Raw genomic sequence first — 26,485 nt, forward strand, 5'->3', positions numbered from 1 at the left:
CATCTGTAGTAAATTTTAATGTTTTTCTCTTCCTTTTATTAATATGTCTGACATATAATTTAGTTTCCTGCAGTAGGGTAGATTGTAATAGAACTGACTCCTGACATTTTAATCCAAACATTTTTTAGTTTTGATTCAAATGCCAAACCAAAGATATTGGTGATTGATTGAACCCAAATCTTCTTCCACCTCAAAACATTAGGTACTTTATCCCCATTTATCAATACCAAGTCTAGATTATATCTCCTGGTTGGGCTTTTTAGGCCCATTCACACCTCAGCGTTTCTTAGCCTAAAGCTCCAAAACGCTTGTGGATAAAAAAATAAATGATTCTCTATGGAGGTGGTTCACATCTCCACTCCAAGTTGCCTGAAGTTCAGAAAATGTCTTGGAGCTTTTTTTGTAGCTCGAATCGGGCATATTTGAGCATTTTTTTTGGCACATTCTGATTCCTATAGAAATAAATGAAAACGCGCCATTTGCACGTTTTTGTGTGCATGTGCGTTTTTTTTTTTTCGTAAGTTTTTGCCTGATTTTCTGCTCAAATGAAAATTTAAAAATAAATATATGAATAAATAAATGTAAAATAAGTACACAAATAACTAGATATCGTCAGAAATAATAAATGCATAAAATAAATTAATATTATGTTATAATACATAAATATTAATGAACCCCTTACCTTTATTTATTAATTTATTATTATTATTTAATAATAATAATATTAGTAGTAATAGTATTAACACCCTAACAAAAAAGATAAATAACCCTAAACCTAACCCCCAACTCCTTACCCTAACGAAAGAAAATAATAATAATAAATTATTAATAATAATAATGAAAAAATAAATAAAAGCTAATGGAAAAGCTAAAAAAAAGCTGAAATACCTAGCAACAAATGATGCAACAGATGATTGGTTTCTCTGTTGGCTAATAAAAAAATGTGCAAGTTGCGCATAGAAATGTGGCAAAATCGCGCAATAAAAATGCGCAAAAGAACGCCTGAAAAATGCTCAAAGACGCTACACTCAACTCAAGTGTGAATGCGGTCTTAGAGAAACCCATTTAGTACTTCCAACATGCTAAGCATGTACTTGCTGAGTAATGTGCCCATAACCCCCCCCCCCCCCCCCAGGCAAAATTATAGAGTAGAAGTTTTTTTATTGATAAAAGATGGCGCTTTTCTGAAAAATGATACTGTTGCTGTGCATTGTTATGGGTCAGGAATGTCTTCATGCAGACTAGTAAAAATATTGAAAGGTCCAGTTTAAATTTAGTTTTAAGGCTAATGTATGATTCATGTCAGATGGCAGCTTCAGATGGTCGCAGAGAATAAGAAGCAGTCGTATGAATGTAGAACACGTTGTGCAATTCCTTTTACTTCCCCTGTCTTTGGAACTCCCCCTTTTACATCACTTAAACAGAATCACATAATCTAAATGAGCATTCCTGTTTATGATCAAAGCTGGGCCAAGGACCACCTACCAGTAGTTGCATTGTGCCTGTGCATCTGACTGATTTCATAGCCATTTAACCACTTGCTGACCGCAATACGTATATATACAGGTATTCAGGTCCATAAATATTGGGACATCGACACAATTCTAATCCTTTTGGCTCTATACACCACCACAATGGATTTGAAATTACAAACAAGATGTGCTTTAACTGCAGACTTTCAGCTTTAATTTGAGGGTATTTACATCCAAATCCGGTGAATGGTGTAGGAGTTACAACAGTTTGTATATGTGCCTCCCACTTCTTAAGGGACCAAAAGTAATGGGACAGATTAACAATCATAAATCAAACTTTCACTTTTTAATACTTGGTTGCAAATCCTTTGCAGTCAATTACAGCCTGAAGTCTGGAACGCATAGACATCACCAGACGCTGGGTTTCATCCCTGGTGATGCTCTGCCAGGCCTCTACTTCAACTGTCTTCAGTTCCTGCTTGTTCTTGGGGCATTTTCTCTTCAGTTTTATCTTCAGCAAGTGAAATGCATGCTCAATCGGATTCAGGTCAGGTGATTGAGTTGGCCATTGTATAACATTCCACTTCTTTCCCTTAAAAAACTCTTTGGTTGCTTTCGCAGTATGCTTTGGGTCATTGTCCATCTGCACTGTGAAGCGCCGTCCAATGAGTTCTGAAGCATTTGGCTGAATATGAGCAGATAATATTGCCCGAAACACTTCAGAATTCATCCTGATGCTTTTGTCAGCAGTCACATTATCAATAAATACAAGAGAACCAGTTCCATTGGCAGCCATACATGCCCACGCCATGACACTACCACCACCATGCTTCACTGATGAGGTGGTATGCTTTGGATCATGAGCAGTTCCTTTCCTTCTCCATACTCTTCTCTTCCCATCACTCTGGTACAAGTTGATCTTGGTCTCATCTGTCCATAGGATGTTGTTCCAGAACTGTGAAGGTTTTTTTAGATGTTGTTTGGCAAACTCTAATCTGGCCTTCCTGTTTTTGAGGCTCACCAATGGTTTACATCTTGTGATGAACCCTCTGTATTCACTCTGGTGAAGTCTTCTCTTGATTGTTTACTTTGACACACATACACCTACCTCCTGGAGAGTAGTGAAGGGTGTTTTCTTCACCAGGGAAAGAATTCTTCGGTCATCCACCACAGTTGTTTTCCATGGTCTTCTGGGTCTTTTGTTGTTGCTGAGCTCACCAGTGCGTTGTTTCTTTTTAACCGCTTGCCAACTGCTCACAGTATATTTACTGCGGCAGTCAGCCCCTCACAGGCAGAGCGACGTAGGTCTACGTCGCTAGCCTGTGAGGCTCTGGGGAGCGAGCGCGTGCCACCGGAGGCGCGCTCCCGCACCCCCCGCGCGTGTGACCGGCGGACCCGATGTCCGCCGGTCACTCGGCGATCGTCGGGGGAGAGGGAGAAAGTCAGGCGGCTAGTGTAAACAAGCCGCCTGTCATTCTCCCCTGTGTAGAAACAACTATGTAGGACCGTTGATCATTGTTACTACAGCTCAAGCCATAGCCAATCACAGTTAGAATCACGCCCCTAGGGACACACACAGCCCCTCCCTCTCAAATAAAGTTAACCCCTTCACTACCAGTGTATTTTTACAGTAACAGTGCATATGTATAGCACTGATTACTGTAGAAATGTCACTGGTAACCCCAAAAGTGTCAAAAATGTCAGTCAAGGGTCCGATCTGTCTGCCGCAATGTCGCAGTACCGCAAAAAAATTCGCAGATCGCCGCCATTACGCGTTAAAAAAAAAACAACAAAAATGACAAAAATCTTTCCCTTTGTTAGTAAACGTGATAACTTTTGCGCAAACCAATCAAAATACGCTTTTTGCGATTTTTTTTTTTACCAAACATATGTAGCATAAAACAAATTGGCCGAAAATGTTAAAAAATTTAGATTTTTACATTTTTTTGGGGGGAATTTCATATAAAAAAATGTGAAAAATATTGTTATTTTTGCAAAATTGACGCTCTTTTTTTGTTTATAGCGCATGATCAAAAAATCGCACAGGTGATCAAATACCACCAAAAGAAAGCTCTGTTTGTGGGAAAAAAAGGACGTCAAATTTGTTTAGGTACAGCGTTGCACGACCACGCAATTGTCCGTTAAAGTCACGCAGTGCCGAATCGCAAAATACCCCCTGCTCAGGAAGGGGGTAAAATCTTCCGGGGCTTAAGTGGTTAAGGATGTTCCAAACAGTGGATTTGGCCACACCTAATGTTTTTGCGATCTCTCTGATGGGTTTGTTTTGTTTTTTCAGCCTAATGATGGCTTGCTTCACTGATAGTGACAGCTCTTTGGATCTCATATTGAGAGTTGACAGCAACATATTCCAAATGCAAATAGCACACTTGAAATGAACTCTGGACCTTTTATCTGTCCCTTGTAAATGGGATAATGAGGGAATAACACACACCTGGCCATGGAACAACTGAGCAGCCAATTGTCCCATTACTTTTGGTCCCTTAAAAAGTGGGAGGCACATATACAAACTGTTGTAATTCCTACACCTTTCACCAAATTTGGATGTAAAAACCCTCAAATTAAAGCTGAAAGTTTGCAGTTAAAGCACATCTTGTTTGTTTCATTTCAAATCCATTGTGGTGGTGTATAGAGCCAAAAAGATTAGAATTGTGTCGATGTTCCAATATTTATGGACCTGACTGTAGGTTGCGGTTTGCAAGTGGTTTCTCTGGATTATGGCTGAAGCGATCAGTCAGAACCCCACAATTTTTTTCTCTTTCTCTTGAAAGCATTCAGAGCAGCTCATGAGCTTTCCGAAGCAGCAGGAGGAGACTCCACCAACCCCCTCTCCCCCCTCTTCCACCGCTCTTGGGCTTACTGTTTCCACCAGCTTGCCCCGAGAAACAATCCAACGTTGTGGCCGGCTGGTCACAGAGGCGATCTGAGATGATTTCGTTTTGGCCTTGGAGGACTGGAGGGACGCCACGGTCTGGTCCAAGGGTGAAAGTAAACAATTTTTTTTTTTTTTTTTTTAAAAGCAAAAGATCAACATTTTATTTTTATTTTTTAAATGAGAGATTTGAGGTCTTTTTGACCCCAGGTTTTTCCATAAACAGGACCTGTCATTCTTATTTATATTACAAGGGATGTTTACATTCCTTGTAATAGGAATAAAAATGATCCAAAAAAACAAAAAAGGGATAGCGTAAAAATAAATAAATAGAAAACATTTTTAAATCGCCCCATCCCTCTGTGTTAGTGCGCAGCACGGAACGCATACATGAGTCATGCATGCATATAGACCTGTTTATTAAAAGTCAGCAGCTTCACTTCAGGGACTGGAACTCCGCTATAAAGGGTCACCTATGGAGATTTTTAAGCAACGTAGTTTGTAGCCATTCCACGAGCGTTCATAGTTTTAAAGCGTGACATGTTAGGTATCTATTTACTTGGCATAACATAATCTTTCATATTATACAAAGAAATTAGGGTATACATTTTGCTTTGTTTTTTTAATTTAATTAAATGTATTTTTTCCGAAAAAATTGCGTTTGAAAATACTGCATGATATAGAAAATTGCAACAATTGCCACTTTAATCCCTAGGGTCTCTGCTAAAAAAAAAAAAAAAAAAAAATGCGTGGGGGTTATAAGTAATTTTCTAGCAACAAATACTAAGTAGTGAAGAAAACATGCCAGAAAAAGCTTGGTCTTTTAAAGAATGTCAGTGCTTGTCTTGCTGCACATTGTCCACTAGGTGGCAGTGTTGCACTTCACATAATGGCAGTGTTGTTAGCTGCTTTCTTTGGGATCAGTGCCTTGTGGAGTATCAAAACAGAGATGGTGCAATAGAAGCAGGTCAAAGTGCAGAAACATGCGTCTCTATGCAATCTGGTGCAATACAACTAAATAATGCATGTATTAGTATCTTTTTTGCTCCTCTCTGTCTATCCTGCACTGCATTTGTGTGAAACATGCCTACATTTCCAGAAAACTAGCTTAGAATGGGGTGTAAGGTGACATACTTCAGGGTATGAAGATTTTGTGATATTCGTAGCTGCTGTAGAAAGGTGCTTTAGGCGCCATTCAGGAGCCGTTCATCAAAAACTGTATGAAGAACTCTCTTATATGCTTCCAGCATGTCATGTTCCGTTAATTTGTTGATAAAAAGCCTATTGCTTATCCTTGTCTGGATGATAACGCTCAAGAACAGAGAAATAGAACACCAGAATAGACAACTAGGTCACACGATTGTGTCACCTAACCACAACCAGGTCGTAGGATTGTGTCACCTAACCACAACTAGGTCATTGGATTTTGTCACCTAAGGTTCTATAAGTGTTACAATGACATATGTGGGTCTTCAAAACCCTTACCCTTCTTTTAAGGACTTATAAATCAATCCAGCCAATCCAGCGTCTGTGATCCAGAGTCACCTTGATGATGCTGATGGCTTTTCTTCTCTGACTGCTGATAAATTGTTATGCATGCTCAGAAGCTCAGAAAAAGGTAAGTCTAAATGTGTGGTGATGGGGAGCTGGCAGGAAATCGGCTTTAAACTTCATTATCACTATTTCTCAATCCTGTATGTGCCCAGTAGCAAAGACACAAGGAAATGATGAGAATGCTTTAAGCACTCTCTTGCTGCCCTTGTCTTTTTCGGTCATGTGACTGCCCCCCTTTTCCTGGTGTAACAGAGACAGGAAGTTACATAGTTACATAGTAGGTGAGGTTGAATAAAGAGAATAGTCCATCCAGTTCAACCTGTGTAGGTGTGTGTGGCTGTAATCATCTCACATAGCCCTGAATGTTCTGATCCTTGATATGTACGTCTAAGAGTGGGAGAATATCTCCCCAGTGGGAATCATAAACTGAAAAAAGAGCCTGGCAACTCTCCTCTACTTTATATGGAGTTGAAGATTGGGACATCTGTCCAGTGGCTGCCACCGCTGATTGGTTTGGATCTCCCCACCAGAGTTTGTGCTGATAAGCTGCGTTATTAGTGTAACACCCTCCTAGTTAGAATGCTATAGTTGAGGTAAATTTAGTTTTTGGCTTCCCTGTAGCATGGGAGCAGTACTCCGCTGCTTTTGGATTCTCTGGGTGTTGCTGGTGCAGGTTCAACTACTCCCCCTGCATTCCAATAAGTTCTGGAATATAGCAGGTGGGAGCGGCAGACCCTGGCCTGAATATTCATACAGTCTCAGCCAGTCCCTGGTCAGGAGAGTGATCAGTAGGGGGCTGAGGGGTGTATAAATAGCATGAGGCCTGGAACAGCAGTCTCTTGTTCTTGGGGGGTAGAAGACCCAGCCCGAGGGCTGAGGACCTCTGTGCTGCCAGCTAGAGCTCAGCTAGAGCTCAGGAACCCATGTCCAGAGCACCCTGAAGCAGTGCAGGAAGTGTTGCAGAGTATCCAGACCAGGGGCATTTAGTACAGAGGCTGGCTGGTATTACAGGAAGCATTACAGTACCTAGGGCACAGCAAGTACTAGTCTCAAAGATCCTAGGCTTGTCCTTGCCACCTTTGGGAGAGCTCACCACAGGTTTTTTTACACAAAATATACCTCTGCCAATGGGTCTTACGCGTTGTAGTTCTTTTAAATTCTGAATTCAAAAGAGAGGTTGCATACTGAAGAAGCAGATTAGTCACAAGTGTCATCTTTTGCATTTTCGCTAGTTTTGGAGTATCCCAAGGCTAACCCACACCCCACCCAAGTTAAACCAGCAAATAAACTACAAAAAGACGTGCACGGTCTGTTTCCGGACTTAAGTGAATGTAAACTACTGTGTGCCTGGCTGCCATGTGCCTTACAGGATATGGAACCTGGGATCCAGCAGCCAGCCCTATCTGGGGTCTGTGCTACATTAGTCCTGAACATCCGCTTCTAAAGAGCTGCCCAGCATTTTTGGGCACACAACAGCGGGTCTCTGACTCCTGGTTACATTGTGGTGCTATAAAAGTGGGGGAGATTCCGATTGGGAGAGCAGACCAGTCGGCAGAGATGGCTATTTGGAGGAAATGTTCTTTTTACATTTTTCTTCAGTCTGTCAGTAACCCCCTGTTTGTATTCGGCATAAAGACAGCACTTTGCAATCTGTTAAACACAATTACTATATTGCATCTAGCTTACAGATAAGGGCACATCGCCATTCAGCGTCCTCATTTCATTCTCCTGTTGCGTTCGGGGAAACCTTAACTCGCCACGTGCTGCGTCATAATGTTTAATATCAGATTATCGAGGATGGAAATCTTATAATCTGGTATAAAGCTTCTGTCTGTAATTACACTCTGTGGGAGGGCTGTTGGACAGGCTTTTATGCCGCTTTTTAACGTCTTTTGCTTTCATGCTGTCATTCGTGACACATTATTGCAATTAATACGCTGCAGAGAAATGGAACAATACGAACAAAAATGGACCAAGAAACCATCCTCTTTCTAAAATCCTGCTGACATTTATAGAGCAGATGGTGCTGAGACTGTCGGAGCTCTGACGGAACTTTTCTGACTTTGGTCTTAACACTTTGCAGACAAAAATGGTGAATGGAGCCTTGGTTACAGCAACATTATCATTCAGAGTTGCTTTCAAATTGACTTGTGATTCATTTACAGGTGTTAAAGGGAAATTTGCTTGCAGTACTAAGCGATAATTGTCAGCTATAATAATTCCACGTGTGAGTGTAAAGTTTACTTTAGAGCTGTAGTCACACATTGCTTTATAAAAATGATTGCAAATGTGTTTGTTTATTGAAGCTAAATTCTGGGAAGGAATAAAACACATGGCTCTCTTGGGGTGGGGGGGCATATTGTTCTAAATCTGTAGATCAAGAAGAGAACCAGAACCTTTGCCATGGGGAAGAGTGGGTTCGATAATAAAGAGTTGGCAGTGCCTCCACCCAGCACAGTGCCTCTCCCTTCCTTGGAAATGCCCAGTAATTTGGGAAAGAAATTGGCTGCACACCTCGGCCGGTCCAATTAATTTATTCAAACATGTACGTATAAAACTGACACCAGGACAAGGACACAGACCATGGAAAGGTTGCCGCGTTTCACACTGACTACGTGCTTCTTCAAAAACAACTTCACTTTTGTGGAGTGATATACATAAATTGCAGAGATTTTAACAAATTTTGTAGCAGATTCCCACTTGATACTGTTCTGTTAACCATGTCCCGTGGATACTGGTTCTAAATGGGAGTGGCTGGTTTATTAAAACCTGGTGCAGTCTCAGTGTTTTATGGCACTTTTCCACTGCAAGTACCGGCTCGGCTCCACTCGGCACTGCTTGGCCCAGCTCGGCTCAGTTTGCTTTTCCACTACGTGGTACGAGTCAGCACCTTTCAGCACTGTATAGGCTCTTGGATTACAATGATTCTCTGACCAATCAGTGCCTAGTAGTGACAAACAATCAAGGCTGCATGCAAAGGATTGGGGCATATGGTATAGGTACGGCCCGCTTGGAACCCCAACCGAGGTGGTACTGTTTAAGCGAGCCGTACCATCTAGTGGAGGCATGTAATTATAGTTTTCAGCACGCTGTTTGTGATATGATGCATGGCGGGGCAGTACATTTTCCATCTCTTAACGTTGCACATCAGCTACCTACCAGCAACTGCTATTTGACAGTGAGGATTCTGTTCGGAGCCACTGTCATTCAGCTCAGCAGCGTTAGGTGGGGGGCATGTTGGAAAACCTGACTATAGAGACTAGCTTACCAGGCCATTTCATGTGGCCCTCCCACCTCTCCTGCAGTTGTGCCACCCCCATCTCTGCCCCACCTTGTCTCAGCAGTCTGCAGCAAAGAGGAGGAGAGGACTTCTCTGCTAGATCCTTCACTTCTCTGTGTAGCTGTGGAATGGCTCCTGTCTGGCCTCCCCTGTCTTATCAGTTGGCAGCAGAGAGGGGGACAGAACTCCTCCTACAGGTCTGGTGCCCCCCCTGTGCAGCCGCAGTACCCCCCCCCCCCTCCACCCCACCTCTGCCTCCCCTGGTCTCAGCATTCACGAGACTCTGGCAGCTAACTCTGGCCCTCCTCCAGACTCTTCTTTCCCAGCTCCTCCCCCAGCTTCTTCCCGGGAGCAGCATATGGTAAGGGAGGTGCACTGTGATATACCCTTCAGATAGTTACTTTTAGCATAAAGATAAAGTTGAACATATAAAGATTCCCACCCACAGCCCTGGTTCCTGAAAAAATGCCCGATATTTACCCAATCTCCTAGAACACACGGGAGAGAACTATTGTGCTGTCAGCTGCACTCAGTTTCTATTTGAAGAAGGGAATACCTAAAATAGCATGCTCTCCCACACCCCAACCTGGTGCTGAATGGTCCCCAGGATCTTTCTTATGTGAAGAAAAGCTAACAAGCCATTAGCACATACATGTCGCTGCTTTGCTAATTGCTGCGAGAAATAGGTGTTATCTGCTAGAGAGACAATGCAGAAGGTAACACACAGGGCAGAAACCTTCCTCTGCCATGTAATTAACCTCTAAAATATTTCCTTCTTTAAATCTAAATTAAAGGCGAACTAAAGGCAAAAGTATTTGTCTTTATTGTACAGTACAGAACACCGGAATCGATTCAAAGACCTTGGGTTATATACCACTACCTTTAGGTGGTTGGACGCTGGCAAAAGCTTTGCTGGTTCTGCCCACTAACGTCCCCATATAACCCTGCCCACTCCACGGGTTCCAGTTTTTTGCTGGTGTGCTTGGGTGATGGACACTTTCTCTTCTTGGAGGTGAATTTCCTAATTATTTTCCTAAATCATTAACCTCCTTCAACTGACACTTCTACCAAGATTTGATTGCGTTGCTTACTGTCTCCATGAGTCACTAGCAGCTCTGGGTTTGGTGTCCCTTGAGTACACCTTAGGAACCATATGCAGACCTTGCACCAAAAGTGGGGATGGCCTGTTAAGTAGGCTTTCACAGATTGTAGGGTGTGAGTCCTCGGGCTTACCCTGCAGTCTAGGGTTCCTTCCTCCCCTGCCTCTGGGGGGTCTCTCTTCGGGAGAGCCCCTCGACCTAGTATTCGGGGTCGGCTTCGGCTGGCCTGAAGAATGGGGTCTGCCAGGCCTTGCGCCCCGGGGGATCAGGGTCAAAGTCCTACCCCTTCGGGGGGTGGACTAAAGCATACCCTTAAGTGCACTTTTTAGTGTGTGTTCACATGTACGTTTTTTGTTCACTTAAGGCTCTTTCACACGGCCGCTCCGTATGTCCGTATATCATCCCATCCGTTTGCGGGTGATATACGGACATAATTCATGTCAATGGGATTGCGGATGACCATCCGCTGACATCCGATTTGTGTCCTTTCAGTTCTGTTCTGTTCTGTTTTTTGGAACGGAACAGAACCCTATTTTTCTTCCGTTTAAAAAACGGAACGGATGCAAAATCGGATGTCAGCGGTGTCATCCGCTGACATCCGCAATCCCCATAGACATACATTATGTCCGTATATCATCCGCAAACGGATGGGATGATATGCGGACATACGGAGTGGATTACACAAGTGTCGTCCGTGTCCATGAAAAAAAAAAAAAGTGCCGGAGCGGAAGAAAAAATCGGAGCGGCCGTGTGAAAGAGGCCTTACGGGTTTTTTCATTGTAGGTGTTTGCACCACCGTGGACTTAAAAAAAAAAAAAAACAAAGTTGGCTTTGGGCATTGGATTCTACATTTGGCACTCACCTTGGCACATTGTACACCTTTTTTTTTTTTTCACTTTGGTTCGCGTAAATGAGATTATAACCTCTGTCATATTTTTTTTTTTTGCGATCTGTTTTCTAAATCAGAGTTTCTCCTTCACTTACTAACCCAAACCAAAGCAGGAAAAGAGGGGAAATATCTCCAAAGTGAGGGAGTTCCTGGTTGTCACAAGATCTAGTGCCCGTTGGAAGATTTTTACTCTATTCCTGTTGAGTGACAACCCACAATTTGGGGTTTCTTTCAATTTTAATGGTAACGCTAAACATGAGAAATATTTATTTCATTTATTACAGGTTTTTATAGTCTATAGCGCCGTCAATTTACGCAGAGCTTTACACATATACTGTATATTGTACATTCACATCAGTCCTTGCCCTCAAGGAGCTTACAATCTAAGGTCCCTAACTCGCATTCATACATACTCATACTAGGGCCAATATAGACAGGATCCAAATAACATACCAGCATGTCTTTGGAGTGTGGGAGTAAACCAGAGTACCTGGAGGAAACCCACACATGCAAAGACAAAACAGGCAGGTAGTGCCATGGTTGGGATTATATATAGAGGGTGAATCTCCCTAACGGAGGCATAGACTGGAATAAAAAACCTGACAGGTGTTCTAATCCCTCTCCACTCTATCCAACACTAAAAACAAAGTTTTGCCTTTAGTTATTCTTTAAAATGCCCCAGTATACTAAGAGAAACAACAAGGAGGTTTCCATTCTTGACCTTCTATTGAAGATGCTAATTACCTGGCTGTCTATGGCTTCAATACTTTGTAATGGAAGCAACAGTGATTATGCTGAATTAGTGAGTATGTGAAAGTCAAAGTTTATCATTCAAATCTTGGTAAGATAAAGCTTTTGCCAGTTTGGGCCTCAGCTGTGGTGGCAGAAGGGACTTGTAGTTCATTAGTGCACACATCTCTTTGAATGAATGGCGTGGCTGTGCGGGTGGATTCTCACAGAGCTGCGCCAATTTCAAATTGGACAGCTGCTATGGAAGAGAAGAACCTCTGCATACTTTTAGAGGATCTTTTTCTGGCTGGCGGGGGGGGGGGGGGGGGGACGTTTACTTGACAATATGTCATGTTGTACTCCAAATATGAGTGTAACATGGTCCTAGAGGTAGACATCTCTCTGTGCTAGGACTTGCAGTTCTCAGCGCCTCAAAGTTTTCCCATACTAAAAAGTTCCTCAAAGGGAAGTGAAATGTATTAAATTATCTGAGGCGTTACGGTTTGGTGGTCTGACAATCTGTGTTTATGAAAGTTATATCAGTTCATCTTTGAAACAGCCATGGCTGGAGATTTCTGCAAAATTTTGCCATTTTTGACAATGCATTGCTATCAATAGGGAAGGTGAAATGAAGGTGTTTTTGTTGGTTTTTAAGAGTATAGTGGGCTCTAAACAACTCTTAAGGGTTAAAGGGAATATTTTTAGCTTTCCCGGACCTGTTTTTGGGCTGTAAAATTTGCTCCTTAGTGTTTTATAATGAAAAGAACTCAGCTCTGTATTTTATCAGGCACCAGATCACATCACTTTTCCTAGACAAGAACTCGCCGACCACACTGACTGCCTTGGAACACACACCTGTCGCCACACTCCCCTAGCACCCAAACTCATTTCTTTGATATATTACCAACTCAACAGACTACCATCTGCATCCACATATACTTATCTAGCCAGTTAGGAATAGGATTTGAGGGCCCAAAAATTAGACTGGCAAAAAGCATGGTCCACTATCACAACCTGCTCTATTAATGTTACCACCTTAGAATCCGCCTTTTAAGGTACATTTCCTTTCTTCTTCCTTTTTTCTCTCCCCTCCCCTTCTTCATCTTTCTTCTCCCCACATCTACTCAAAATCTTTGTTCATTTTTCTAAGCCATTTCTGGCTGGTCGCATATGTGCCTTCCCTTTTTGAATGATCCTCCTTACTGAACAGCAGGTAGATGCATCTCTCTGTTCTTCTGATAGAACATGTTTTGAATGATGGCAGAATACTGTTAATGGCGGATATTGTGTCATTTAATGAATTCATGCTTTATGTACTGACATATACAGTATCTCACAAAAGTGAATACACCCCTCACATTTTTGTAAATATTTTATTATATATTTTCATGTGACAACACTGAATAAATTACACTTTGCTACAATGTAAAGTAGTAAGTGTACAACTTGTATAACAGTGTAAATTTGCTGTCATCTCAAAATAGTTACCACTGGAGTCCTCTTCCACTTCTCCATGACGACATCATGGAGCTGGGGGATGTTAGAGACCTTACTCTCCTCCACCTTCCATTTGAGGATGCCCCACAGATGCTCAATAGGGTTTCAGGTCTGAAGACGTGCTTGGCCAGTCCATCACCTTTACCCTCAGCTTCTTTAGCAAGGCAGTGATCTTCTTGGAGGTTTGCTTGGGGTTGTTATTATGTTGGAATACTGCCCTGCGGCCCAGTCTCCGAAGGGAGGGGATCATGCTCTGCTTCAATATGTCACAGTACATGTTGGCATTCATGGTTCCCTCAATGAACTGTAGCTCCCCATTGCCGGCAGCACTCATGCAGCCCCAGACCATGACACGCCCACTACCATGCTTGACTGTAGGCAAGACACACTTGTCTTTGTACTTCTCGTCTGGTTGCCACCACACACGCTTGACAGTCTTTGAATCAAATAAGTTTATCTTGGTCTTATCAGACCACAGGACATGGTTCTAGTAGTCCATGTCCTTAGTCTGCTTGTCTTCAGCAAACTGTTTGCGTGCTTTCTTGTGCATCATCTTTTGAAGAGGCTTCCTTCTGGGATGACAGCCATGCAGACCAATATGATGCAGTGTGCGACCTATGGTCTGAGCACTGACAGGCTAACCCCCCCACCCCTTCAACCTCTGCAGCAATGCTGGCAGCACTCATACGTCTATTTCCCAAAGACAACCTCTGGATATGAAGTTGAGCTCGTGCACTCAACCTCTTTGGTCCACCATGACGAGGCCTGTTCTGAGTGGAACCTGTCCTGGTAAACCGCTGTATGGTCTTGGTCACCGTGCTGCAGCTCAGTTTCAGGGTCTTGGCAATCTTCTTATAGCCTAGGCCATCTTTATGTAGAGCAACTATTCTTTTTTTCAGATCCCCAGAGAGTTCTTTGCCATGAGGTGCCATGTTGAACTTCCAGTGACCAGTAGGAGAGAGTGAGAGCGATAACACCAAATTTACCACACCTGCTCCCCATTCACACCTGGGACCTTGTAACACTAACGAGTCACATGACACCGGGGAGGGAAAATTGCTAATTGGGCCCAATTTTGACATTTTCATTTAGGGGTGTGCTAACTTTCTAACGTATTGTTATTCAACTTTGATAGTTCAAAAAACACATGTAAACAAAAAGAACTAACCTACTCTAAGTATAAAAACCCCAACACCCTCTAAATAAAGAAAAAAAGTACCGGTAGCTCTTTCTTTACATTTGTTTATTATTATTTTAGGCAGCTCAGTATGTCAAATGAAAAGATTTTGCTTCAGAATTGGTAGTTCCCAATTAAATTTTTCTAAAATGACTCCACTTTTCGCTATTAATCCGCGGCCCAGGTGTGGAGGCTCCTGAGACACTCATGGAGGTATCTGGCATACATTCAGACATTTCCATTGCCTGCTTTTCTTCATGTAATTACGAGGGGTGTTCAAATCAAATTGGGACTTTTAATTTTCCAGGTATAAAAAGGGATGTTGGTGTGACGGTACTACACGCAGTAGTAAGTGGCAAGTGTGTCCTATTACTGATAGATGGCGCACATGTTGCAGGCCAGTCCAGAGACCTTTAATCAAGATGGCAGACAACCGTGCTAGTGCGTGCATGGAACAGAGTGTAGTGATGACATTTTTTGTGAACAAAGGCGTAAAACCTGCGGATATCTACAGAAGACTTCAAGCACAGTACGGTGATGAGACCCTCAGCTGCAGTAAGACATTTGAATAGTGTAAACATTTCAAAGATGGCCGTATGTCCATCAGTGACGATGCCGGCCATGGTGGTTCCCAGTCCACAGCAGTCATTCCTTTTAACATTCAGCATTTGAAATGCCTGATCCTGGACAGTCAACTAATAACCTGTCGTGAAATTGCACAAGAGACAAATCTTTAATTTCAGTACTGATGACGAAGTGAAGCAGGCTGTCCTAGGATGATTTAGCTGTACTGACTAATCTTTCTATGCCAAAGTTTTACAGGCGTTAGTTAAATGCTGGGATAAGTGTATGAATGTAGGGGGGAGGGGGAGTATGTCGAAAAATAAGTGCAGTTTCCACTCCTTGAAATTTTGTTCTTTTATTATATAAACTCAAAAGCCCCGACTTTAACGCCCCTCGTATTATCACATTTTAGGAGTCCTCTGCCCATAGCTACTGTTTTGGGGAAAGGCTGTGTGGATATGGGTGGATTGGATGAAAATATAATAAAATTGTTCATTTCTGGCCTGCACAGTAAATCTGTTGTTTTCTCTCTTGCTCTCCCCAGGATGAAATCTACATGTATGGTGGGAAAATTGAGACCAGTGCTGGGAATGTCACTGATGAGCTTTGGGTATTTAACATCTCCAGCCAATCATGGACGACGCGAACCCCCATGGTGCTGAACCATGGGCAGCACTACGCAGTGGAGGGCCATACGGCACACATTGTGGAGCTGGACAACCGGGAGGTGATAATGGTCATCATATTTGGCTATTCTTCAGTCTACGGCTACATAAGCAATGTGCAGGAGTACCACTTACGTGAGTTTCCATCATCTTCTCCAGGGGGTGGAGGTGGGCTGGTTTATGGGGGAAAGGAATTGCTTAAATAATATATAATCTATTCAGACTTCATCAATGATATTCCTGGCAGCCATAAGTTACTATTTTTGTGTTAGTTAACTTTGTTTTGTGTTAGTTAACTTAGTCTCTCCGGGACTCAATTGGTGATATCTCTACATTCCGTTCCCAGGAGTGTACACCTACTGTGCCCATTATGAGGGGTTCCCACCATCCCTGTGCTGAGTTCCGAAGACTGTACACCTACTGTGCCCATTTTAAAGGGTTCCCACCATCCTTGCACTGAGTTCCCAAGTTTGCACAACTACTGTGCCCATTATGAGGTGTTCCCACCATCCCTACACTGAGTTCCCAAGTTTACACACCTGCTGTGCCCATTATGAGGGGTTCCCACCCTCCTTGCGCTAAGTTCCCAAGTTTGCACACCTACTGTGCCCATTATGAGGGGTTCCCACCATCCTTGCACTGAGTTCCCAATGTTTACACACCTGCTGTTCCCATTATGAGGGGTTCCCACCATCCCTGCACTGAGTTCCCAAGTTTGCACACCTGCTGTTCCCATTATGAGGGGTTCTCACCATCCCTGCACTGAGTTCCCAAGTTTGCACACCTGCTGTTCCCATTATGAGGGGTTCCCACCATCCCTGCACTGAGTTCCCAAGTTTACACACCTGCTGTCCCCATTATGAGGGGTTCTCACCATCCCTGCACTGAGTTCCTGGTTGTGCTCACCTGCTAAGCCCATCAGGAGGGCTTTTCATGACTCTTGCACTGAGTTCCCAGGTTTGAACATCTGCTAATCCCATTATGAAGAGTTTCCACCTGTTAGATTTGTATTTATATTATATTTTTGAGAATGTAATAAGAAGAGCTAGAGCACACAATGATGGGCGGGGTTACAAAACTAGTTGGGAGCACCTCCTGGGCAGACGGGAACAGAACAGGGATATACAGTAACTAGAACTGATATAACTTACTGGCTTGTTCCAAAAACGTAAATGTCACTATCTGCAGCCATAATTAAGGCCTGATGGCCGAAACGCGTTGGCCGAAAAGCAAGGAGAAAAGGGTAAACAAAGAAAGTTTTTAAAAAATAAAGAAAAAATATCTAGGTCAGGTTAGAGTCAAAGGTCGGGGTCTGTGTATTTTAGGTGGGATTAAAAAAAATTAGTTTAGTGTCAGTATGTTTTAGTTAAAAGCAAAATGCACAGTATTGTTTCTGGGCCCTACTACAGGTTCAAACAACAAATAACAAATGTGGTATCGCTAAGATCATTAGAAGCAGGTTGTTATTTGGTGATAGGGTATGGTAATGGCAAGACATATACAGCTAATTTAAAATAAATTATATATAATATATATATATATATATATATATATTTTACTATTTTGTGCCAGTTTTCCTTTGATAATGAAAAAAAAATCTCAAGATATCCATTACCATTTACCAGCAAATGAAAGCCCAATTTGTCCTAAAAAAAAAATTCTCCATGAAAAGCTTCAGTCTATTATCATAATGCCGATGTATCTTCAGATCCTAAACTGATATAAAAATGTATCACGCTTAGCTTAACAAATTGCTGTAACTTTTCATTTTACATTTCCCTGGACGTTTTCAGAAGAACTTTAAAGAAGTGATTTCCCAGATTATACATGATCATCTTTCATAGGTCTCAGAAAATTAGGCTTTTAAGGGGCTCAAGGGTTTTAGTGAAATCTCTTACAATCTTTACTATGTTAATGTAATTTCAAAAATAATTTTAAATTTCAATAAAAGATTTCAATAATATAATCTCTGGTGATCCTACCATGGCTACTATGAAGGTGCTTGTTCAGGCACCTCCTGTTATAGGATGACAACACTCTATACCTGTCTCCCAATTCTGTTCCTGGGTCACACGGGCTTCTAATGAAGATTTCAAGTGGCTGTTTCAACACACATTAAAAGCGGTTCTTTGTCATGTTTGAAAAAAATAAAAAAAGTACACTCACCTGTCCATGGATTCACCTGAACTCGTTTTTCACTGGTCTTCGGGTCCCAGGCGCTGCCATGTTTACTGTGGGCAGCCAGCTGTGATTCCATGAGGCTTCACAGCTCGCTGGGCATGTGTGAGCTGCACTGTGCTTTATGAATGGCCCAGCAGCCTTCTGGGACCTGTGATGTGTCCCAGAAGGTTGCTGGGGGGGGGGGGGACTTCTGGTGGATTGTCACAGCAATCTGACTGGAAGTGGGAGCTAGTACCTGTCAAAGCCAGGTACCCCCCCCCCCCCAAAAAAAAAGTTTCCAAATACAGAAGATGATGGGGGGGGGGGGGGTAGCATAAAGTAGTTTCCCCTTAACTTAAAGTTAAGTTACACTTAACTCTGGTATTGTCCACTGTTGTCAACACCTGGAAACTCGCTCTAAGAAATGCCATTTTAGACGTTGCTGGAGTGCATGTGGGTAGGAAGAGGCTGCAGGAGTTCAGCAGCAGCAAGGTGCAGCAAAGGAACAAAACCAGGTAACAAAAATTATTTTCTTTTTTTTCTTTAAATGGCATTTGGTTCACAGAGCAAACTAAGTGTCATTTAGTTACGGGTTACATAGTTAGTGAGGTTGAAAAAAGACATCAGTCCATCCAGTTCAACCTATGATGTGTGTGTGTTTGCTGTTAACCGTACATTGTATACCCCTGTATGTTGTGGTCTTTAAGGTGCCCATCTAATAGTTTTTTGAAACTATCGATGCTCCCTGCTGATACCACTGCTTGTGGAAGAGAATTCCACATCCTTACCGCTCTGACAGTGAAGAACCCTCTACGTTTTTTAAGGTTAAACCGCCTTTCCTCTAGTTTTAGTGAGTGGCCACGTGTCTTATTGTATTCCCTTTCTCTGAATAGTTTGTTCCTTATGCTAGGGTCGCCAGTACAGTATTTGTACATTGATATCATATCCCCCCTCAATCGTCTTCTCCAGAGAGAATAAGTTCAGTGCTTGTAGTCTTTCCTCATAGATGAAGTCCTCCATTCCCCTAATTATTTTTGTTGCCCTTCTCTGGACTCTATCCAGTTCCAGTACAGTACAGTTATATGTACCTTAATCCACAGGACTACACAGTACCATTTTATGTATTATGTTATTTTTATATTATTATTATATTTTTATTATTATTAATAATTACATTTTTTAGTCAAGCAGGCCATACATGGTTTAAAATTCAGCCAGTTCAGCAGGGACCGGTAAAATCTTAATCCATGTATGGGCATCCTGGTTGTACACAAGTTGATCTATCGATTGATTTGTGTACAACCAGCCTGTCTGGTTTTTCCCAAAAGATTTTGTGCTACCAGCTTTGTGTTTTGCCAGCAGGAAAGACTCTCTACGCTCCCTGCTGGCAGAACACCATAGTGCTGCGGAAGGGATTCTTTTGATGGGAGATTTGAGCAATTTTCTTTCCTTCAACTCGTGGTGAAAGGAAAGAAAATTGCATAATGTATGGCTTGCCTTAGGTATCCTTAGTTTAATTGTTGCTGAAACAGTCTGTTGTTTATAGTGAGTATGGTTTAGTAGAGTGGCTCCTCCTCCCTGCCTACTCTGTTTAGACAACTGTTCAGCGTTCCAGTTAGTGCTTGCTCACATATAGTGTGGTGACCGGTAGTTTTCCCCACCGCAACGCAGCCCAGAGCTGCAGTACAGTGAGTTGCGATAAAATGCAGACATGCTGGGGGGGGGGGGGGGGGCTGTATGACGTGGTAAAACCTGCATCACACCGCCCCCTACTGCCAGCTCACTGCAGCCAAAACAGAGATCTGCCTGCACACAAAATTGCTGCGGTTTAGTGTGTCAGAAGTGGGAAGTGGCTTTTAGAGAGAGGTGGTGTGAAAGCAGGCTGCTTCTGCTGTATTCCCTTTCTCTAGAAAACCAATGATGCTCTGGGAATCCTTCGCTATAGATTCAGCTACAAAAAGAAAAATGTATAAAACTTTGGCTTAAAATCGTAGAAACGTAAAAAATCAATAGTTTCCATTTAAAAAATGAATACAGATGTGTGTTTAAGTGCAACATGTGGCTGAGCATTGGCTGCTCTTAGATGATCAAACTCAAAGAAATCACTTCACTTCCCAGTGACTAAAATTGACTATACATGGATTGGAATTTAGCTGGTTCAGCAGGGACCAGACAATTGTTGATCAATGTGTGGGCAGACTGGTTGTACAGAAGTCAATCTGCTGATCGACAACCAGCCTGTCGGATTTTCCCTGCTCGGTCAGTGCTGCAGGCCATAGCTGGCAGCACTGATCAGTGTATTTTGACAGCAGGCAAGTCTCTCTGCTGTCAGAATACAATAGCAGAGTGTGGATGATTCCCCAAGGATGGGAAATCAAGTAAAAAAAAAAACAAATCTATGGGCTGCTTAAGAGACATAGCTGAACACCTTGATTCACGGTCATTGTAAAGGTGCTGGGAGCTCCAAGCTGGTGATCACTGTCATTTGGCCTGAGAAAATCATGTTAAAAAACACACACAGCTTTGTCTTAAAGCGGAGTTCCGACCACAAAATCGACCTAATCGATTTTGTGGCCATCCACTTGCTCTTCTTCACCTGAAAAGGAATTGGATAGTTAGGATTTTTTTTTTTTTACTTACCTTGTAATTGTAGAAAGAAATACTCACCTATTTTCCACTTCCTCCCTCTGTGGCCGCGGCCCGCGCCGTCACTTCCGGTTTGCAATGATTCCTGGGAGCTGAACGTCATAGCTCCCAGGAATCAATGCGACGGCACCGGCCCCGCTCGTCACTTCCGGTGCAACGCCGCATTCCCTGCTAAACAGCTTCTGGGCATGCCTAGAAGCTGTGTAGGAATGCGACGCCGCACCGGAAGTGACGAGAGGGGCCGGTGCAGGCGCATTCTGGGAGAAGAAGACACGGAAGAGGACGCAGAAGAGGATCGCGCTGGCTTCAGCTGCCCACAATAGAGATGGCAATGCTGTAGAAGAAATTTTATAAGTGAGTATTTCTTCTTGCAGATAAGTGCGAACCGGGACAGATCAGAGGCTATCCATTGTGGAATGTATTAGCCCTGACTGTCCCAGGGGTATGTTCATTGAAAAAATGTTTTTGTGGCCGGAACTCCGCTTTAATGTTCACTTCCTAGCAGTCCAAGTAAAGTACAATGTGAAGTACTCTATTATAAGGTTTTTTTTCCTTATAGAAGGCCAATTTAGGCTCGGTTCACACTTGTGCTATGTTGAAACCAGCGTGATTTCAGTGCGGGTTTCCGCATCGCATCTTACTCGCAGGCAGCTCACTGCCCTCTGCGACCCACTGCAGGTGTCAATGTAAAGATAATGTCACCCCTAAATCGGTTCGCAGTGCAAACTGTGAAATCGGACAGAAATCAGATCACATGGGTGTTCACACCCATGAGATCCGATTCCAGTGCAGACCAAAAAAAGGGTCCTGTACCATTTTAGTCTGGCTGAATTTGCATTGCACAGACATCGCATGTGATGTGCAATGCGGTGCGAATCACATGCAATGTCTGTCATCACAATAGTGTGAATGGAGCCTCAGAGCTGTAAGTTGGAAGAAATTCTGGGAACTAGGTGGGGTCAGTTTAGCTTCAAAAACCAATTTAGCTTCACTTCCAGGTGGTAGTGCTACCTATTAGGGTCCATGCAAAGTAGTCTGCAGAAAAAAATGCCAGAACTGCTGGTAGAAAAAAGCAGCATAAAAAATGCACCAATGGAGCCTATTGTACATGTGTTTAATTTAGGCGCCTTTATGAGTGCTTGCATTTGCGTTTTCCCCCAAAATTACTAGAAAACACTAGAAATAAATTTCACTTAAAAATGCTTGATGCACCTAAACGCCACGTGTAAGTGCATCAAGAGTTTTATCTGCCCAAAAGCTCCTCTCACAAACGCAGTTGTGATGTTTTTTTTTTTTGTTTTTTTTTTTCAGCCAGTAAACTCTCCTCTACAAATATGCCTGTAAATGCCTGTAAATGCCCAAACATAGGAGTTGATTTACTAAAGGAAAATCCGCTGTGCACTGAAAGTGCACGTGGAAGTGCAGTCACTGTGGATCTAAAGGAAAGATCAAACTGAGAGGAAGCGCTGCTGATTTCTATCATCCAATCATGTACAAGCAAAAAATGCTGTTTTTTATTTTATTTGCATGTCTCCCTCAGATCTAGATTGACTGCACTTCCACGTGCCCTTTAGGCCTCATGCACACTGGACATTTTTACAGCGGCTGTTTTTAGCGCCAGACGTTTTTTCTACAGCCAGTAAACTCCCCAGCATGTTCTCTTATGTCTCCATGCACACATAGGCTGTTATCAGCAGTTTTTGCCAGGTGCGTTTTCTGGCTGTAAAAAAACCCCGAAAACTAGTGAGTTTTGATTGGCATTTTTCAGCTGTAAAAACGCTCCAACATAAAAAAAATGCCAAAAAGCGCTGCCAACCCGGCGTTTTTTGACGTTTTTGATTCCATTACTTTTGTAAGCCTGGGTTGTGTTTGGAGGTGTCATTGATGGAACATAGCCTGGGTTCACACTGGAGCATGCTGAACACCGCATGTGATTTGCACCAAAAACGCACCACATTCCTGTGCACATCACATGTGATGTCTGTGCGAAACTTTTTTAGCCATATATTTTGTATGGCTCAAATTGCATCACATTTGCACCAAAACGTTATAGGACCCTTTTTTTTTCTCCACACCTAATCGCATTGCCTGGGTGTGAACACCCATGCGATGTGATTCTGGCAAGCGCACTGCATTTTACAGTCTTTTTCAGGGTATCGTTCATGGAACTTGAAGCCCCGGTTGACATTGTGCCAATTTGGCATGCGATTTGTCATGTCGAATCACATGTCAAATCGGAGCCTTTTGCTGGCAACGGCACCGGTTCACACTGAGGGCAGGTTTGAAATCATTCAGCTAAACGCGCACGATTTCAAACTGGCATGTCAGTGCGAGTTTGGGGGCGATTTGACAGACATCTGTACGGGTTCATGCAAAGATGTCTATTGAAATCGCCCTGAAGTTGCCAAAAGTAGTGCAGAAACTTCTTTTGGGAATCGGGACGGTTTGGTGCCGCAAAGTCAGGGTTGCACCAATTCGGACAGTGACGTTGCCGGCAATAGGCTCTGATTTTGGATGCGATTTGACATGTCAAATCGCATGTCAAATCTGCCAGATGTAAACAGGGGCTTAATGTTCCATGAACAACACCCCAAAACAGATTGTAAAATGCAGTGAGCTTGAGAGAATCGCATCGCATAGGTGTTCACACCCATGCGATGCGATTTTGATGCGGGGGAAAAAAGGGTCCACATTTGCACCAAAATTTTGTAGGACCATTTTTCCCTCACACCTCTCTTATCGCATGGGTGCGTACACCCATTCAATGCAATTCTGGCAAGCATTGTCTGGCAAGCATTGCATTTTGGGAAAGTGGGAGTTACTAAAATAGCGAGAGAAGATTTTTAGCTAAAAATGGCAAAAAATATAAACGCTAAAAAACGCTGAAAATCTCACTTCAAAGCTACTGGCGTTTTTATAACGTCCAGTGTGCATGAGGCCTAGAGGTTTCTTTTACAGGCTGAAAGAAAAAAATGGCAGACGCTTGTATAAGCAGCATTTTTTATGCCTTAGTGGCATCCCAGATTCATGTATTTAGTTTTTATCTATTATCTTCTTTTAATAATTATAGTCAGCACTGATAAATAACCTTTTACATATTCATGTGTTTGTTTATTGTTAATTAGGCACCTTTTAAATGTTGCCTAACAATCCCTATGAATATTATTTCACATTTAGTACTTTCAGCAAGAAGGTGAAAGTATTCTGATGCAAGCGGTCTTTGCAGCTTTTGTGCAAAAAATAGATCTGAATAAATCATAGGCGGGACAACCCCCGCACTATCCTTTCCCTCCTTTCTTAATCACAGAAAATGTCACTAATATAGAAAACCGATTTTGTTTTCTTGTTTATCTTGCTCAACTGTAAAATTTATTGCAAAGATGCACAGATGAGCAGGTGTTTAAAGTGCTAATAAAGTGCTAATTTTTAAACATTGCCAGAAGGTAGCGATTTTTTTTTATAACCAAAGAGACTCTTTTGGTCTCTTCTGTTATACATGTTTTCCCTACCTGTCAGCTCAGCATACATTTATGGCACCTGATCTGTGTCGTGGTGATGTGACTCACTTGCACATGCACAGGAGTGACATCGTCCTGAAGTGGATGAGGAAACAGAACGCAGAAGGAAGACCACATGAAGAGAAAGGGGGATTTTGCAGCTTCTAGATGCCTCCATGCATAGGGGTCTTATAAGTGGGACAAACAACACAATATTAGATACCCTGTAGAGACCTCTAGTGGCCCATAAAGTATGAAGTGTGTTTTTACTGGCTGCCAGTAAGAATGCAGTCTTTGCTTTGCAAACCTAAAAGGATCTATTTATAAAATGTAAAGACAAACAACTTCTAGGGGAATTTTGGGTAATCCTGTTGCTAATCCGCATAATTTCTTATACACATGTATTGGTGTGATTAGAGATCGACCGATTATCGGCAACACCGATATATCGGGGGCCGATATGCACTTTCCCCGATATATCGTAATCGGCCTTTGGATTTACCGACATTGCAGATATTTTTGTGACGTCATTGCGTATGTTGCGCGCACACGTTCTGCCTTCTAACACCGCCTCCCATGCCTTTGCGGTCCATACGTGATGTCATTTCACCGCGCGCTGCACACTTTCTCTGCCTTAAGACCTCCTCCTACGCCTCGGACAGCCTCATTTGCAGCCAGCCGCACACTGGTCATGGTGCTAATGGTGCCAGCCATCCACCCACAGGCTCTGGCCTCAGCCAACCGCCACATGGTGCCAGCCATCAGACCCACAATAGAACAGGGTGCCAGCCGACCAGCATCCAGCCACCCACCCCACAACAGGCAAACCAGCCACCCAGATGACATCAAGCCAGCCACCCGCCACCGCGACCAGTGACCAAACAGTGTTCCAGCAAGCCAGCCACCCACAATAGGCCAGAATGAGTGAGTGACAACAAGCCAGCCACTCACCACAGTGTTCCTGCAAGCCAGCCACCCACAACAGGGTGACACCAAGCCAGCCACCCACCACAGTGTTCCTGCAAGCCAGCCACCCACAACAGGGTGACACCAAGCCAGCCACCCACCCACCACAGTGTTCCTGCAAACCAGCCACCAACAACAGGGTGACACCAAGCCAGCCACCCACCACAGTGTTCCAGCAAGCCAGCCACCGACCCACAACAGGGTGCCAGCCAGCCACCCAAACTGCCAGGCATCAGCCACCAACCCACAAGGGTGCCAGCAACTCAGCAAGCCACCCACACTGCCAGGCGTCAGCCGCCGACCCACAACAGGGTGCCAGCAGCCAGCCACCCCACAACAGGGTGCCAGCAAGCAAGCCACCCATACTGCCAGGCGTCAGCCACCCACCCACAACAGGGTGACAGCAGCCAGCCACCCAACAGGGTGCCAGCAAGCAAGCCACCCACACTCCAAGGCGTCAGCCACCAACCCATAACAGGGTGCCAGCAAGCAACCCACACTGCCAGGCATCAGCCACCAACCCACAACAGGGTGCCAGCAAGCAACTCACACTGCCAAGTGTCAGCCACCAACCCACAACAGGGTGCCAGCAACTTCAGCAAGCCATTTTTTAAATCTTTTTTGTGTCTTTCAAATTGAAATGGAGATGGATGAGGAGAGAAAAAGTAAGTGTGGTCTGGGACTATTTCTAGTCTCAACCTTCTCCAGGAAAAGCAGCAGTGTGCAACACATGTAAAAACATCATTAAGCATGGGATCAGTAACTGCAAAAAACAAAAATACGTCAAATCTTTGGCCCCATCTAAGAGTTCATCATATTGAATTATATAATGCTGCACAGAAAAAACAAAATTAATATCAATGTGATTTTGAAATACCTTCCACTATCCCAGGCAACAATAACAGATATGTTTGTGAAAAAAAACAGGTGTCACTGTCTAGATTCAGATGGAAGATCCCAACTGCTGGACAGAGTAATAACAGAGATGATTGTCACTGATAACCAGCCATTAACAATGGTGTGTGACTCAGGATTTAAGCGGTTAGTGCCGGTTCACACTGCGTTTGCGGAAGATCGCATGTAACTCGGAGCGCACTGCTCCTAATTACATGCGATCTGATGTGCGGATGCGAGTTCAGCCATACACTTTGTATGGCTAGAATTCGCACTGTATCCGCACCGAACACGCCCATGAGGTTTTTTTTTAGCTGCAGTAGAATCGGATCGCACAGTGGTTCACACTTGTGCGATCGGATTCTGTGCGTACTTGCAGATCGCACTGCGATATGCGATCGCAACTGGGGGTGTCGTTAACTTTTAATTGACACCCCCTGCGTATCGCATATGGCAGTGTGAACTGCCAGATGTGCGGATGCGATGCGGGATCACACTGCATATT

General features: G+C 43.3%; 1 protein-coding gene across 1 annotated transcript in view; it reads left to right on the top strand.

The window, feature by feature from the left end:
* The window catches only part of ATRNL1 (attractin like 1), a 1,075,574-nt gene that overhangs the window by 236,247 nt on the left and 812,842 nt on the right, over positions 1-26,485 (top strand). Inside the window, exon 8 of the mRNA XM_082267948.1 lies at positions 15,697-15,952. Within this exon, the coding sequence (XP_082124074.1) occupies positions 15,697-15,952 (256 nt within the window). The remainder of the gene's footprint in view (positions 1-15,696; positions 15,953-26,485) is intronic.

Source organism: Pelophylax lessonae (assembly GCF_965119305.1).
Source record: "Pelophylax lessonae genome assembly, chromosome: 9".
NCBI lineage: Eukaryota > Metazoa > Chordata > Amphibia > Anura > Ranidae > Pelophylax > Pelophylax lessonae.